Raw genomic sequence first — 17,141 nt, 5'->3', positions numbered from 1 at the left:
TGTTCATAGCATACTCTTTGATCCAGCAGATTCACCCATTGGAGGACGATACTTTTTGCAGGATTCCCTTTTCCAATTCAGTCCCTTGTGCCATCTTCACCAGTTCTTTCCTAAGTTTCCCAAACAGTTTTCCTAGGGATACAGCGGGAAGGAAGAATAAGCAAAAAGCCTCTTCTTCCTCACCTTCCTCCAGTGGGAGCCTCCCATGGGCAGAGGTCGGCTGAAGACAACTTTGCATCCCACCATGTAAAGAGTGGGAGACAAACAAAACCAGGAAAAGTATGCACACTATCATTTTCCAATGCCCTGTCAGTCCCATTCTCAAAGAACTTGACTATTTGTACACAAAACTGAAAAGTCACTAAATGCTTACCAGTTGAGATGCTGGACTCTGACCAATTTTTAGCTTTGCCCCCTTTTCTTTCATTTCACACATTAGTTCATTTAACATGTGTGTCTGTGCCAAATTCTAATGGAAAAACATAAAAGATTATAGATGACTTTCACCTGTCAATTGGACTTACACAATAAATTCTTACCAAAAGTGGCTTTTTATGTAAAAGGAAGAATTTATGTATTTATTTACCGTATTTATACTCTGCCCTTCTCACCCTGAAGGGGACTCAGAGTGGCTAACAAAACACACATAGGGCAAACATTCAATGCTAATTATACAATTAACAAGGACAGACAACATAGAGGTAAAAGAAGTTTTCCCATCTTATTTCCAGCATCTTGGAGGCTGTGCTCAATTCTGACCACAGGGTGGGGTGGGCGGTGCTGTTGCTCCATCTTCCATGCTGAGATGCTTTCCTCTGTTCGATGTCCTTAAGGGCGCCTTTATTACCCCACTAAAAGCGGTACCTATTTATCTACATGCTTTTCTGCTTTTGACCTGCTAGATGGACAAGTGAGCTGGAGCTAACAGTGGGTGCTCACCCCAAAAAGGTCTTGAACTGCTGACCTTTCAATTTGTAGGATTTTTCTGCAGCACAACAGTTTAGCCTGCTGTGTAAAGCCCGGTCCCTTATGCAAGTTACATGAGATCAATCCAGAGCGCTCCTTTAGATGAGAGAAGCCCATGCGTATATAGCATGAAACATCTGGCTTCTTCTTTTCATGTGATGATTTCCAAGCCAAATCATACAGTAGTCCTGAAACTCCCTTACACTTCAGAATTACCAGATTGAGAGAGCTGCCATTTTTAAAAGTTTGAAGTGTTCAAAGTTAGAATAACCTTTTCTTCACCTCCTCTCCTTCCCATTAGAAATGTGCCATTGAATGACATTTTTATCTTCATCATGTGGTCACTGGTAGTTGGGTGCTAAAAGAAATATAGCATCACACAGTGCAGATATATAGCCACTCTTTTAATTCTATTTACAGAGGACAGTGGAAAAGTAATAATTCAGTAATATTAAGAATATCATCATGGAAGGAGCTGAAAGGTAATCCCTTTGTTTTTTCTTCTTTAAATGAGTAAATGGGATTAAGTACAACATCAACCATAGAGTGTCTTTTCATCCTCTGCTGTCCTACTATGACAGGGTAGAAGACTCTAGGACAGATCCTGGTTTCTATACCATAACACACAAGGGTATTTCATTTCCCATCTAGTTTTCAAAGTGTTGTTCACAGAGAAGCCGTGAACTTTCATATACAGTGTTACATACTGCAAAACACTTGGAAATAGTAGGTGAATACTCAGAAATCAGGATGGAGCTGTTCTAAGCAGCTAGTGTTGCACAGAGAAAAAATGTATTTCGTTGCATAATAGTTGCCATCACATATAAGTCACACATCCCATTTCTGGGGAGGCAAAATTAGAATTTCTGCTCTTCCCTGCATAAAAGTTGCATGTTTTATTCACTCGCCCATGAATGAATGAAGAATGCGACTCAGCGAGTGCAGCTCCATGCCCTTGCATGCCTGCTCCAATAGCTGCACTTTTTTCACCATTTTCACTGTGCAATAGTCACCACCGCATAATTGTCACACTGTCATTTTTTTAAGTGTGATTATTATGTGGTGAAATACAGAAATTATTCACAACCTTGCTAAAACTTTTATCTGCTCATTTTTGAACATGGGGAAAGAAGATATGCAAGCATAAATCTTGCATGTCTGTTACATTCACATCACAGATTATGGAAGAATGTTCACCTTACCTGCATGACGGCATTAAAGAAGCATGTATTTCCTAAATTATTGATGCCTTTAACTGGAACAGATGCCCAGCTGGAATTTACACCTTTCCCCTTTAATATATCATTTGCTTCATTGTTTTCTTCATGTATCCATATAACTTTTGATGATGAACCTTTAATGGGATAAGCACAACATTAATGGCTATTACATACTGTATACATGTGTATAAAACATTAATGAAAAGTGTCCATGAAAGCTCATCAAAGAAAGCCAACTCAGAGTGACACCACATTCCTAAATTGATGTTCTACAAATTTATAAACATCTAAAATGACAAAGCAATAAGCACTCAGATTCTGACTAGCAAATCCATTTATCGCAAGAATATATATAAATGTCACAGTGCATAAATGAGGTTCATGTGCTATTTGACACAGACACTATAACCAGAACCCCAAAAAAATCAGTTCAATTTTTTTTCAATTTCTTTTTCGTCATCAGGATTTTCTTAAAACCTCCAAAAGCAATTTGTAATACAATATGGGATCAAGCATACAAAAATGTAGACTATACTACAGCAAATACAAACAACATGCTTAAGATTTTCTTAACTCCTAGCCCACAATCAAACAAGAACAGAACCTCAAGCCCACAGTTTCAAGTCTTTTCCAGATTTTAATAAATCTTGTCACCAAAGGGCCAAAAAAAAATCCAGAGCTTTTAATGTATTATAGAAGGTACATTTGGCAATACTAATTACTATTTCCAAAGAACACATCAGCCATTGCTCATTAGTTCAAGAACAATGAGTATATGATTGACCAATTTTATTATGATCAACATCATCCTTAAAAAAGGAAAATATCTAAAAATCCCCCCAATGACTACAGCATACACAAACATATACTTATTGAAATAGAAAAAGCAATGGTGTTTCCAGTAATTGGGTACTTCTCAAAAACAATGCTGTTGTGCCCTAATTAATGACCTTCCCAAATTTGATATATTCCATGAAAACAGGAATCCAAAGGCTGTACACATATACACTCTTTTCTTTTTTCTCCTTTTTTTTGGTATCTCAAAATGCCTCAGGTGTTTCTCTGATGTGTACAACTGGCTTTAGTTTTCACGATGGGTATCACTACTATTGGTGTTCTATGCTCCAAAGGTATTTGGTTTCAGCTGCTCTCAAATTCTCATCTTCATTCTGTTTTTTTAAATGTAATTTTCTATGTGCCAAAATGCAAATTGAAAGTCCAAAATAAAGCCAATATTTTCTAATCTAGACTCGTTTGGGGCATCATTCCAAAAATTCACAGTCAAATGCACACCCCCAATTTTCAGCCCCTTGAAATAAATTGTCTTTATTTCTGTCATCTATAAGAAATGAATGTATCATGCAAAGAAAATGTTTATTTTCTGAAATAAAGTAATTAAAAACCCAAAAACATTGGGTTAGATCCAGGGTGAGTTTCTGGCAGTTAGTGCCTACTGAAACCAATGTGAATATTTAATCTGCTGTGCATTTTCAACAGCTAGATAAGTATAAAATTGACCCCTACCTGTACATTGGACATCTGTCAAACTCAAGCAAAAAAACAGACTACTATTTGTTTCAAACCTTGAAAGCCCAATGTATTTCACAATTTATAATATTATGTGCTACCAGTACACCGTCCCTGTATTTTCCCATTTGCCTTATTGCTTAAATAGATACAGAGCAGTGAAGTTAGGCAGCCATTAACTTGTAGCCTAGAGGTAATGAGAAGACTTGAGACACACTATTTAGCCTAGATTTCTACTAGCAACTTTCATATTGTCATGGCTGCCGTACTAACTATGAACATTACTGACATCTGCAGCATTTCAAGTATTGATTAACAATGCATGTCAATGTGAACAAGTTATGGACTTAATGGATGCCAAGAGCTGCACTGCTACAATCCCCCTTTTTGACATATAAATTCATATATTTGTCCTAATGAGTTACATACTGAGGTCTCATTAAGTGTTCTTGAGAAACCACTAAGCAGACCTATTTGCATTAATGGAACTCTCATGCCAAAAGACTTCTCTACGCATTACCCTTAGATACTTGCATTCTCTCTTGAAAAACAGAGAGGTGGGAGGGAGTGGGAGAGAATTATAATTGCATTTTGCAGAGGGGAAAAGAAAGCAAACATAGCTAAAATACCTATTTTAATTGACATCAGATTGCTGGCATAATCTGCATGCCTTCCATGCAAGACACATTTTAAAAAAATATGCCTGGGTTTGTAATTCCACCCCAACTCCTTCAAGCTCATAATGTTAAAGAATATTCCTTAGCCCACTAATATGAGGCAGTGGGAATGAGGTGGAATTCTCATCTCTTCCTCATCTATTACTTTTTCCCATTCCCATACTAGTCTCTGTGCATGTAACTGTACCAATGGAACAAAGAACATGCGACAACTGTACAATTCTTATATTGCCGTGAGTTTTCTGGACGGTATGTCCATGTTCCAGAAGCATTCTCTCCTGACGTTTCGCCCACATCCCAGAGGGAGTATATTGGAAAGTAAGCAAGGGAAGTTTATATATCTGCGGAAGGTCCAGGGTGGGAGAAAGAACTCTTTTTTGTATTTTTGGCACAGCACAAGCTGAACGTCATGCATGGAAACATGAAGCATTTCTAACAAACACTATGGTTTTACTATCGGGTTACCAAGAATGCTTAGAGTTCAGCATTTCTGAAAGGGACAGACACAGTAGTACACTTAACTCAAAATTGTTTGCCTCCTGAAGAAAAGAACCGGATGACATCTCCACTCTACCTCCAATTCATGTAGAGAAGCCAATCAAACTGGCAGCTTAACTTTACTGCACAAGCGACATAGGGATTGCATTTTCCATCACACCTGGCAGCTGCAGGCACTCTGTATGCTGCTTTCCTACTGCACATGCCTGCTAGTCTGCTTCCCTGGTATCTGAGAAAGCTTTCTCAATTACCCTGCTTGCAAGACAGCTCCTGCACAACAACAGTACGCTCCACATGAATCACATTCTAAGTTTACTTTCCATTGACACAAAACTAAGAAAATAACAAGATCAACAACTGAAGCATCCATTGTCCAACACCTTCCATAGCATAAGAAACTGCTTTTTAAACTATGGGTTCCGATCCCAAATAGGGTCCCCTTAGCTCAATTTTGGGGTTGTGAAAAATTTGGCAACAATAAAATGTTTCTAAATGCTTCCTAGACATTTATACAAATCTGTTAGCAACCACAAACAGTGTTTATGGTGGAATTTACAGAAATTGCTTTAGCTGTACTTCATAAAATAGAAAATCAGTCTGTTTAGTAAGTGTAAAGAAGCACTAATCCCACCGCTTGTTAACAAAATTATGTGAGGAAGTACTAATTTTCCTTGATGCCAACAATATTTGTAAGGAACCTTCTTATATATATATCAATTAAGCTGCCACCAATATGTTTAGAGACGCTGGTTTGTGACTCTATTTATCCTTAGTTGTGTTGTGAGGTGACGCTGGTAGTGTGGAATGCACCAAGCATAAAAGCAATGAAGAAGGCAGGTTTGAAATATAAAGAGAACAAGTTTTATTGTTAACAGAACGTAATTGTTGCAGTTTTGAGAGTTTGAACTTGGCACAAGGCTTGATGTTACAAAATGGCTGGTTTGAGATACATGTTTCTGATGATACAATTCTACAAACTTCTTCTTTAATGAAGTGCTTATACTACTTCAGAGTTCCCTATTGTGAATGTCCACACTGTTTGCCCTATACTCGGAACAAACCACTGATCACCAGTCTTTCCTTACTGGCAATCCTGCAAACCCCCTCTGTTAGATTCTTTTAACCTAAGCAATCTAACAAGGTAACACCTTCAGCTCTCTTGCTGAAGAAATATTCACAAATTCTAGGAACTACTGAATTCTCACAGCTTCACAACAGAGCCCTAACTGGCTATCCTCTTCCCCGGGTCTCTTCCACCGGACTGGAGCTTAACTGCCACTTTCAAACCTTTTACTCCTTTAGCTCCGCCCACCTCCTCTGCTGCCTTGTCTTGTCACCATGGCAACCTATCCCTCACAGCTAGGCCATGGCAACAAATGTAAACCACAAATACAGTTTTAAACACATTATAAATAACACTTTATAATAAACATTATAAATACAGTTTAAACACATTATAAATAACACTTTATAATAAACACATCTTTACACCTTTCTCCCCAGAAATATATTTTTGCACATTTCTTAATCCTAGAATGGCAAAAATAATCCTACATATCATTTAACAATAAATACATATACACCAATTCTGAAAGGGAAACATATTAGGGTTAAATACATTTCAATTACACATACATACAAACCTTTAACCTACGAAATTCTAGTATCATCTATGGATGTGGTATCCAAGTCTCACATTTTTATATTTATACATATATTCGTAAATATCTATTGCCTATTGTAAAACATATATACCTACCACACTTTATTATAATGGGATTATATCTTATATCTATGGTATGAAACATATACAGTTCACCACTGTAATAACATCCTATATTTTATAAGTCTATAATAAAACAGGATACCAATTTTTTTTAAATATTACACTATACTATATTATACTATATTATATATACATTACCTTTATATAATTCAGATCTATCTGTGATCATCTTCTATCTATTCAATTTTCCATATCAACATCAAATATCCTTGTCCAAATGTGTTTCTATCCCATTAACATATATAATTGACCTTCTACCTAGTTTGGTCAATTTATAAGACATTTATCTATATATCATACCACAACTTTTCTCCATACATATGGTTCCAATTTGTTAATAGCCCACACAATAGTTAAATTTCCACATTTGATCATCGACATAGATGTCTTAGTGTCCAATGTCCCATGGTTCAAACACAACCTCGGTTGTACTGGACCAACTGTCCACAGCAATGTCTCTTTATGATGATCTTTTAGCTTCTTTCTTCCACTTCTTCGTTTCTTCTTTTAATCTGACCTTCCAATTATCAGGAACAGTTCTGCTTCCATCGAGTTTCAAGGCTTGAACAACAGCTTGCTTCCATGAAGCATCAGGTTGTAGTGAATAATCTGGAATTCCTCGAGCATCTTTTCTTGGCACTGAAGAGAATTCACTGTCCTTGGAAGAACGAACACGAATACTGTCTTTCTTTATGGCAAACTCATCACTGCTATCTGGACAAACTTTCAAAGCTAGAAATTGCAGCTTTTTCTTTTTATCACCACCAATATAGTCTGTGTATATTAGTTCTCTTGTCAGTCTATCAGCTTGGTTTTTATTCTCTCTTTCTTCTTTGTTCAAGGATAAAGGAGATTTCTCTTCCGACACCTGGCCAAATCTTCTTTTTCTGTTCACCCTCTCTTCAGATGTAGACACACCGACATGTTCAGAGTTAGCAAGGAAGAGTTGATCTAAAGTTTTACTCTCAACAAAATGTCTCTCTTTTTCACCATCACCTGTCATAGGGTACAATCTTGTATTTATCATTTTGTTGATGCCAGCTCTTTGATAAGTTTCACATAAACTCTTATCCTCAGCTATAGTTCCATTCTTTAGAACTTCTTTTGTTTGATCATCTGGAACTTTTACAGTGGATGAATCATGTCCAGAAGTCATCTTAATTTCAATTAGCCCTTCAGGTGTATGGATCTTTGTTTCACAGAAGACCCCTGGATATTCTGGACTCGCATCAGCTTCTACTGTCACGTCCAGAGTTTGTTTTCCTTTAGCTTTCCCTTTAGATTTTATTTTATTGTCTTTGTCAAAAAGTTCGGCTGAGGTAATTTCTTTATGTGGAGCTGAAGGAAATACATCTTTTAAGGCCAAGGATTCCTCTTTCTCCTCAGAATTTATCACTTGTCTTTCCAGACCTATTGTTTCTATACTCTCTTCACTGGCTCTCAAATAATCAGCCACTGGAATCGGCTCCGCTGCAGGGCTTGTTCCTCGTTTGCATGGTCTCTCCTGGCTGTACACTTCTGACTTTATATTTGGAACACCATCTCCAGCAATAAATCTATAGGGTTGTTCTTCTGCTCTTTGTTCCTGTTGAATTTCCTCAACTCCTCCTGTCTTCTTAACAACCTTAGCAACTGTAGCACTGGCTTCTGGGCTCTCATCCCCATCTTGTCGGATGGCAAAACACAGGGCTTTCTGTTCAGGGCTTTTGTTGATACATTTTTTCTCCCCACACGCCATCTTACAGTATTTAATCTCCTCAGCCAAATCATTTCCAATTAAACATTGGTATGGTATATCAGGACTGACTGCAAAATCCCACACACCCTTCCATCCTTCATATTCTATCGGCAAAGTCACGACTGCTGATGGAATCGCCGGTCCTAAACCTTTTAGTTTTATTTCAGAGGTTGGCTGCTGAAACTTCTGAGGTATTATTTCGGGATGCGCTATGCACACTTCGGAACCTGTATCTCGGAGTCCTTTCCTGTCTTTGTGATCAATAGAAATGGTTTCTAAATAGTCCTTAGATGGGCTGCCTGACAGGATGAACAGACATTGTTTCTCTTGAGGCTCTGAGCTTGAACTCTCCTTTGAAACAGTATCTGCTTCTGCCCTTGGTGTTTCTTTCATTTTATTCACAAAGAGGGTTGTTTTCTCCTTCTTTAACAGGGGACATTGATATTTTAAATGATTCCATTCTCCACATTGAAAGCACCGTCGTTTTACCTCAGGAGCAGTTGGTCTTATTACACTCTGCCTCCTATAGGTGGTGTCTTCTAAGTCAGCACCCTTTTCTTCCTGTGGGCGCTTTTGTTGTGAATAAAATGGCTGCCTGTTTGTTCTTTTGTCCCCTGGCAGATCTTCCCTTTTAAATCCTTCTTTCAAGGTTGTTATTTGATCTGCCATACCCGCTGCCTCTACAATCGTGGATGGCTTGCGATCTTGAATCACCCAACGAATTTCATAAGGAACTAATTGGAAAAATTGTTCCAGCTTCAAAAGTTCCCTCAGCTGTTGATAATCTTCTACCTCAGACGTCTTTATCCAACTATCGAACAGTTGAGACAATCTAGAGGCCACCTGAGCAAAACTTTGTGTTTTATCTTTCTTCAACGTCCTGAACTTAAATCTATAATATTCAGGAGTCAATCTATATTCCTGTTGAACCTGTTTCTTAAACAGATCATAGTCTCTACAAGACTCCTCCGGCATCTGTCCATAAATCTGTAAAAGCTTCTCATTTATCTGAGGCCTTAGGTACATCATCCATTTGTCTTTAGCTAACCCAAAATCTTGACAACATCTCTCAAAAGATATAAGGAATTTCTCTGGGTCATCTCCTTTAGTAAATTTTGGGAATTTCTTTGTCAAATCTGGGGTATCCACTCCAGATCTCCCTTCCTGAACATCACTGGATGTTTGAGACAAAGCCAATCTTTGCTTTTCTAGCTCAAACTCCATTCTCTTCAATTCTAACTCCCGTTCCAATTCTCTCTCTCTTTGTCTCTCTTCAAATTCTCTTTCCCTTTGTTTTTCTTCCAATTCTCTTTGTTTCGCCTCTCTTTCCATCTCCAGTTCTAATCGTCTCATCTCTAATCGTTTTTCCTCCATCTCCAGTTTGTATTTATAAGCCATTTCTGTCATAGGCACTGGCTCTGTCTCTGACTCAGAGCCCGAACTTTCTCCTTGGTCTTCCTCTCTTTCTTCAGCTAGCTTTCTCTGCCGCCTGGTAGCCATTTTTCAGCAACTTTTACCTCACAACTTATTTTAAAATTAAACTTAAGGCACTCGATTAGTTGTTACACGAATCCCGTCGTCTGCCACCAAAAATGTAAAGAAGCACTAATCCCACCGCTTGTTAACAAAATTATGTGAGGAAGTACTAATTTTCCTTGATGCCAACAATATTTGTAAGGAACCTTCTTATATATATATCAATTAAGCTGCCACCAATATGTTTAGAGACGCTGGTTTGTGACTCTATTTATCCTTAGTTGTGTTGTGAGGTGACGCTGGTAGTGTGGAATGCACCAAGCATAAAAGCAATGAAGAAGGCAGGTTTGAAATATAAAGAGAACAAGTTTTATTGTTAACAGAACGTAATTGTTGCAGTTTTGAGAGTTTGAACTTGGCACAAGGCTTGATGTTACAAAATGGCTGGTTTGAGATACATGTTTCTGATGATACAATTCTACAAACTTCTTCTTTAATGAAGTGCTTATACTACTTCAGAGTTCCCTATTGTGAATGTCCACACTGTTTGCCCTATACTCGGAACAAACCACTGATCACCAGTCTTTCCTTACTGGCAATCCTGCAAACCCCCTCTGTTAGATTCTTTTAACCTAAGCAATCTAACAAGGTAACACCTTCAGCTCTCTTGCTGAAGAAATATTCACAAATTCTAGGAACTACTGAATTCTCACAGCTTCACAACAGAGCCCTAACTGGCTATCCTCTTCCCCGGGTCTCTTCCACCGGACTGGAGCTTAACTGCCACTTTCAAACCTTTTACTCCTTTAGCTCCGCCCACCTCCTCTGCTGCCTTGTCTTGTCACCATGGCAACCTATCCCTCACAGCTAGGCCATGGCAACAAATGTAAACCACAAATACAGTTTTAAACACATTATAAATAACACTTTATAATAAACATTATAAATACAGTTTAAACACATTATAAATAACACTTTATAATAAACACATCTTTACAGTAAGCTTTGCAAATGCCTGTGTATTATTAGTGTTTGATTTGTATACTTATTTTATATACCTATACACCTGAGGTCATATATAACTTTCTCAAGAAGGAAAGGGTTGTGAGTGGGAAACGTTTAAAAAGCCTTGGCATAAGATATGTAGCAGAACCAGAGCAATACATTAGTAACGAAGAAAGGCAAATGCTTTCAAGCATATTTACTTATTATAACTATGTCTCACCTAAATGGAGACAGGCAGTAAAGTTTCATCCTACCTCATGAATACATTTGTGAGTTCCTTTTCCTCCCATACTTATTTTCAAAAACAACCTTATGGAATTAGGTTAAGCTTGCTAAGAGATAATCTAATCCAGCATTGCCCGATGAACTTTACAGCAGAGAAGGGATCTAAGTTATGTTGGTTTTAAATCCAATGACAGTCCACTGCCTTTTTGAAAAAATGAACTGAAGCAGGGGGCATTTGCATTTGAAAATGTATAAACAGATTGGTTGGGGTTTTTTTCTTAAAAAGCCAAAATTATGTACATAATTTGCATATTGGATTGCCACAGTTGTTGCATTTCTCCATCGGCATTCAACAACATCTGGGCCAACATCTTAAAGTAAACAATGCTCACAAGGCCATCTGGACAAAACTGCGGGCAAAAATTAGAGCAGAAGCATATGGAAAAGCAGATTTTTCTCTCCCCTTCAGCAGTGCAGGATGACAAATGTCAAACCTAGATCTGTCCACGCTTCACTGTGTTATGCTTTGCAGCACCACCTGGCTCTCCTTGCACAGCCACCAAATATGGACAGCACTGCCACAGCGGACCATATCTGCAGGGCAAACTCAATAAAAGCATTTCATTTCATGGTTAAATGACAGCTTCACACAAGTAGCAAGGTTCTGTTTACTGAATCTCCAACATGAATCATTCAGGAAGAAAAAATAAAACAAAACCCACAGAAACAAAACAAAATCCCTAAACAATAAACAGAACAATTTTGTAGCTCATGTAATTACAGGATGCAGGAAACCATAACTATAACTAACTAACTATTATATGTGTGTGTGTGTGTGTGTATATCACATTAGCTTAAGAGGATCAGAAACATAAACAATAAGATATTTTATTAATTCTTAAAATTCAATTCACCATTCAGGTTAAACCGTACTGAATATTGTGGAATTTGTTCATGAATAAATCTGCAAATGATGAAACTTTGAAGCTACGATGGATTTCCACTGATTGCATCCACAATCCTAGGAACAGTAACTTTTAACTAAGTTCTATTGAACACATTTCTGAAAAACCATGCATCAGATCTGATTGTTCACACAACTATCATGAGAAATGAAATATACGTTCGTTGTCTTAGCTAGTCTCCGAGTAGAATCACTGTATTCAATAAACATGATAAAAATTTAAATATTCAACAGTGATTAGACTTTTGCTAACCTTGTAGCATTGACTGGTCCGGGCTTCTTTATTCTCTTCCTTGACCTATTTTATAATCCTATTTAAAATCTAAAGTGTAATACATCAGACCCAAAGCCTTTGGGAGAAAAATCGCTGCCGCAAAATGGGAGGAAATGCCTCCAAATGAAAGGGTAAGTCTTTTTTAGGTTTTTTTTTTTTTAAGTGGGGAGAGAGACTCATGCAGTCCTTCCCACTGCAACCTGTATCTTTCAAAGTCTTCCTGAAATGTCCACAAACTCTCAGAAAAGTCTAGGTAAGTGAGGCTGGGTACGATAGGTGAAGGGGAAGCTGGGGAAAATTACATAATGGTCCCACCAAGTTTTGCAGACCCAAGTAAACTTAACACAGGATGGCAGCTTCTGTTTAACTTTTCCTGACTTATTCTTCTGCACATTCAACAAGAATTGTTGAATGGAAGAGTCATGATTTAACCCATATAGCTCTTTTTACATTCTGTTGACGCAACAGACAAAAAGTCTGAACAGTGCTTGATGTCCATTTATCATGTGAACTGGTGGATAGTTTGGACATACTTTAAGCAATTAATTTAACAAAGGATGTTAACTATACTTGTTTTCTTTGTCTACATGCACATGCATGGAAATGTGCACACATACACATATACTTCCCATATTTGTGTTAAAACCGAAAGTCAGTGTTATGTACAGATGGTACAACATGCTACAAAACACCAATTTGTCCTGTTGTGCTTTCACCAGGGGAGAACATGGTACTTCCTTTATCTCTAAAAAAAATGAATTGAGGGAACGTTTCCAAGGTCAAGATTTCTCTGTTGTCTATTCCCTCAGCAGTTCAGCTGCAGCATTACATGATATAAAGCAATTATTCCTTTTCAGTACATTCACATCATGCCACCATTAGAAATAAATTGTGAGGTCCACTGTGAGGTCCGGAAACTGACCTAACATTTTTTGAAAGGAAAAAAGTGATTACCCTATTGTTTTATGCTTTATGTGCCAAAATATCCATTCACTTTCATAGCAGAACTCATGTCAAAGAATGCAAAGTGAGGTTGTAATTACAGGACTCACAGAATAAACTGACATTGCCCAAAACCATTAAACAATTAATTTTTGAAAATAAGTCAGCCAAATGTATTTTTTCAATTTCTCTGGCATAATCTATCAATGTTGCAATAATAGAAGCATTTAAAACAGTTTCAATAAATCTGCAAACAAAGGCCCCTTCCAGAAAGGTTGTATATCCCAGGATCTATCCTAGATTTTCTGTTTATCCCGGATAATCTGACACTGAGGACTCATAATCTGGGTTAAAGCAGAAAACCAGCAATCAGATCCTGGGAAATAAGACCAGATTCTGATTAAAATAGTTTGTAAAAATATTGAAAATATAATTATTTTAGCAAAAAACCCAGCAAAACATTACAAGATATATAAAATTCTAGTTGCCAATATTACGTATCTTAGAAGTCTGGGTGGCATTATAAATTGTGCAAAAACTTTTCTCATAGGAAAAACTGGTTTGCCCATTAGGTGAAAGAACAAAGATGCTGGGGGAAAAAATCTTTATTAGTTTTGTACTTAGTGACCAAATCTACTCATATTTCTAATTTGATTCTGTCCTAGAAAACAGACACACAAAGCTTGGTTATTGAGCCCTAGCTGTGTGTTAGGCTCATGTGAAATGCTCTGTGTGCCATTATAACAACAATGCACCTGCTTTGGTTATTAAATACCATGTAATAGCTTTCCAGCCTTTTCCGGAAAACTAGGTTCTGCTGAGTGGTTGGTTACTCTTTACAAAATACATGCTTTATTCTCCCAAGTAGTGCCACAAACGATCCGTTAATAGAGCCGACTACTTTTAAGAAAGCAAAAATAAAACAAGATTAAAAAGAGGAACGCGTACAAATTGTAGAGCAGAGTAAACCATAAGATCAGATATGAAGCCCACACAGCTGCAAGCATTCTTTTGGGAACCCCACACTTGGGTTCATCTGAAACGCTTAATGTAATTCCCTAGGTCAGTCATGTAGAAGTAATATAATTTGCACATTTCTGGAGCAAAAGTTGAATATAAGCTGCTGAATGAAAAAGCAGGGATCCTGCTACCAGACTAATTCTTTGTGTCTTCACCAACAAATATAATTTTGCTTCTGTTTATTTCCCACACTATATTTGTTAGGAAATCTGGGCTTCTTCGCACAATAAATTTCTATTTTTTCCAAGTGCATTTCCATTTAAACTCAATAAACAAATATCCCTACATCTTATATGCGTCTTGGGTACAAATCCAAGAAGGGAAACATTCACATCATAGTTGTATGCAAGTGGAACACATTTTTAAGCATTCACATCATCATAAAGCAAAAGTTCAATTTATTTTTTGGGAAAAGAACAAATGTTTATTACACATCTAAGAGGCTATTTTTCTCTTCTATAAGAAAATACTATTCACAAATGACAAACTAGAGAAAAATAAAGGAACCAATAACTACTAATGGAAAAATATGATCGAGACTTACTAGAATAAAAGCCTCCATCAAATTACTTATTAGTATCATCCAGATCCATATATAATCCACCATACTATTGCTAGACTAAATCTAATATTTCCTGTGCTTAATTTCTGTAAAAATTGGCTGCATTAAACAATCAATTGGGATTTTTCATTATTTCAAAAGGAAGGGAAGCATGCTTTGCTCATTATCCAAAGAATTTGTTTGCATGCATGGCAAAATAGATCTATATCAAATAGATGATCTTTAGATGATCAGCCAATTAAACCTATAATTTAAAAAAATATTTTATTTAATAATAATAATAATAATAATAATAATAATAATAATAAAACTTTATTTGTATGCCACCCTATCTCCCTGAGGGGACTCGGGGCGGATTCCAACATAACAATGGCAAACATTCAATGCCTACACAAAACATATGTTACTGACATAAAACCCCTGAAAAACCCACATAAAAATAGTATTAAAACCTAACATCAAATTAAAAACCTAGAATCAATAAATTAAACTTGACATCAATAAACTGAACTAACATAGTCAAACAAAAATCTATAATAACACAGATCTAAGCAAAACATCCACACTAGTGTACAACAGCTAGCAAGAGTTCACCAAACAGTGCGGGTTTGTTATGTAGTCGTTGGGCTGGTGTGCACCAGACAAGCCTAAATAATTCTTAACAGAGGCCCGGCAATAATCTCTCAACCATCTAATCCTCCTCCTCTCCATGTGTTAGTGTGCATAAGTAGGTCTTCAGTTGTTTTTTAAAGGAGAGGAAGGAAAAGGGCAACTTAGTTTCTTTAGGGAGGGAGTCCTGAGGTTGGGGCAACCACGGAGAAAGCCCTCTCTCTCGTTCCCACAAGCTGTGCTTGGGATGGGGTTGCGACCGAGAGCAGGGCCTCCTCCAATGACCGCAGTGCCCGGGCTGGTTTATAAGAGGAGATGTGACCGGTCAAATAAGAAAGGCTTCTTTAAGATTTCACTTTAGGTTAATTATCAGTTTCTACATTTCACTTACTTTCATCATAACTATAATATTTATAAAAACTGGAGACAGCAAATGTTTCTTACAAGAAGAAATCTCACACATGGAAGAAAATACCTGCTACAATACATAACATGCATCAATTAAAAATAAGCATTTTTTTTTCTAAAAAGCTACTTTGGTCATGATTACGCAGATAAAATATATTCAACTAACAAATTAAGATCGCTATCCTAGAATCACTTATATGGGGATAGCAACCTAGAATTCAATGGGATGTTCTATGCAGGCATGGAGAAGAGTGCAATCAAAGACTGATATCTGTTAAAATCACTGGAGCATACTTCTGAGAAAATCTGTGAAATAGTGCATTATAAGGTCTTTGTAATCAAACAACTGCCTCATATTGTTACTAATTTGCTGCCTTTTTTCCTAGAGTGAACCTTTTTTTAGCTACTCCTAAAAACTCTTGTGTGTCCTTCAAACCCACTTACACATAGTCAACTCAAACACAAAATCAAGATATACTCGAATTATTTTGATTTACAGTCAAACTTCAGGTGGTCCAAAGAGCTGCAGCCAAGTTGCTCACTGGAGATGGCTACAGAGAGCGGACAACCACCCTGTTCAAGCAGCTCCGCTGCCTGCCAGTCTGTTACTGGGTACAATTCAAAGTGCTGGTTATGACCTTTAAAGACTTAGATGGTTCAACACCAGGCTATCTGGCCAACTGCATCCCCTTGTACCAACCTGCTCAGGCCCTGAGATCTTCAGGAGAGGCCCTTCTCTTGGTCTCACCTCTATCTCAAGTTCAGTTGATGGGAACGAGAGAGTGGGCCTTTTCGGTGCCTGCCCCTCAACTCTGGAACTCCCTGCCCAGGGAAGCCAGAATGGCCCCCTCCCTGCTGTCCTTCAGGCGGCAGGCTAAAACCTTTTTATTTAGACATGCTTTTAAAGAAAAAGGTTTTTAAGATTGGCAGGGGTTGCTATGATTTTATATGGTTTTAATGGTGTTCAATACTGTTTTAATACCTGTATATTTGTATATTTGAAGTATTGCAATGCTTTTCGTTGTGAGCCGCTTTCTATCTCCATATGGATAGAAAAAGCAGGATATAGATAAAGATAATAATAATAATAATAATAATAATAATAATAATAATAAACACAGCACACCAGACATCACAATTGTGGAAAAGAAAAAAGTTTGGGTTATTGATGTCGCCATACCAGGTGGCAGTCAAATTGACAAAAAACAACAGGAAAAACTCAGCCATTAGCAGGACCTCAAAAT

General features: G+C 37.3%; 1 protein-coding gene across 2 annotated transcripts in view; it reads right to left on the bottom strand.

The window, feature by feature from the left end:
* Window positions 1–17,141, bottom strand: part of USP45 (ubiquitin specific peptidase 45) — a 72,555-nt gene that overhangs the window by 38,426 nt on the left and 16,988 nt on the right. For both annotated transcript variants that reach the window (XM_060753083.2, XM_067467404.1), the window contains exons 6-7: window positions 2,169–2,320; window positions 374–469 (exon numbers count right to left, since the gene is read on the bottom strand). In XM_060753083.2, coding sequence (XP_060609066.2) covers window positions 374–469; window positions 2,169–2,320 — 248 coding nt within the window. The remainder of the gene's footprint in view (window positions 1–373; window positions 470–2,168; window positions 2,321–17,141) is intronic.

Source organism: Anolis sagrei, chromosome 1, assembly GCF_037176765.1.
Source record: "Anolis sagrei isolate rAnoSag1 chromosome 1, rAnoSag1.mat, whole genome shotgun sequence".
In the NCBI taxonomy this organism is placed as follows: domain Eukaryota; kingdom Metazoa; phylum Chordata; class Lepidosauria; order Squamata; family Dactyloidae; genus Anolis; species Anolis sagrei.
This window is presented reverse-complemented; position numbering and strand designations above follow the sequence as displayed.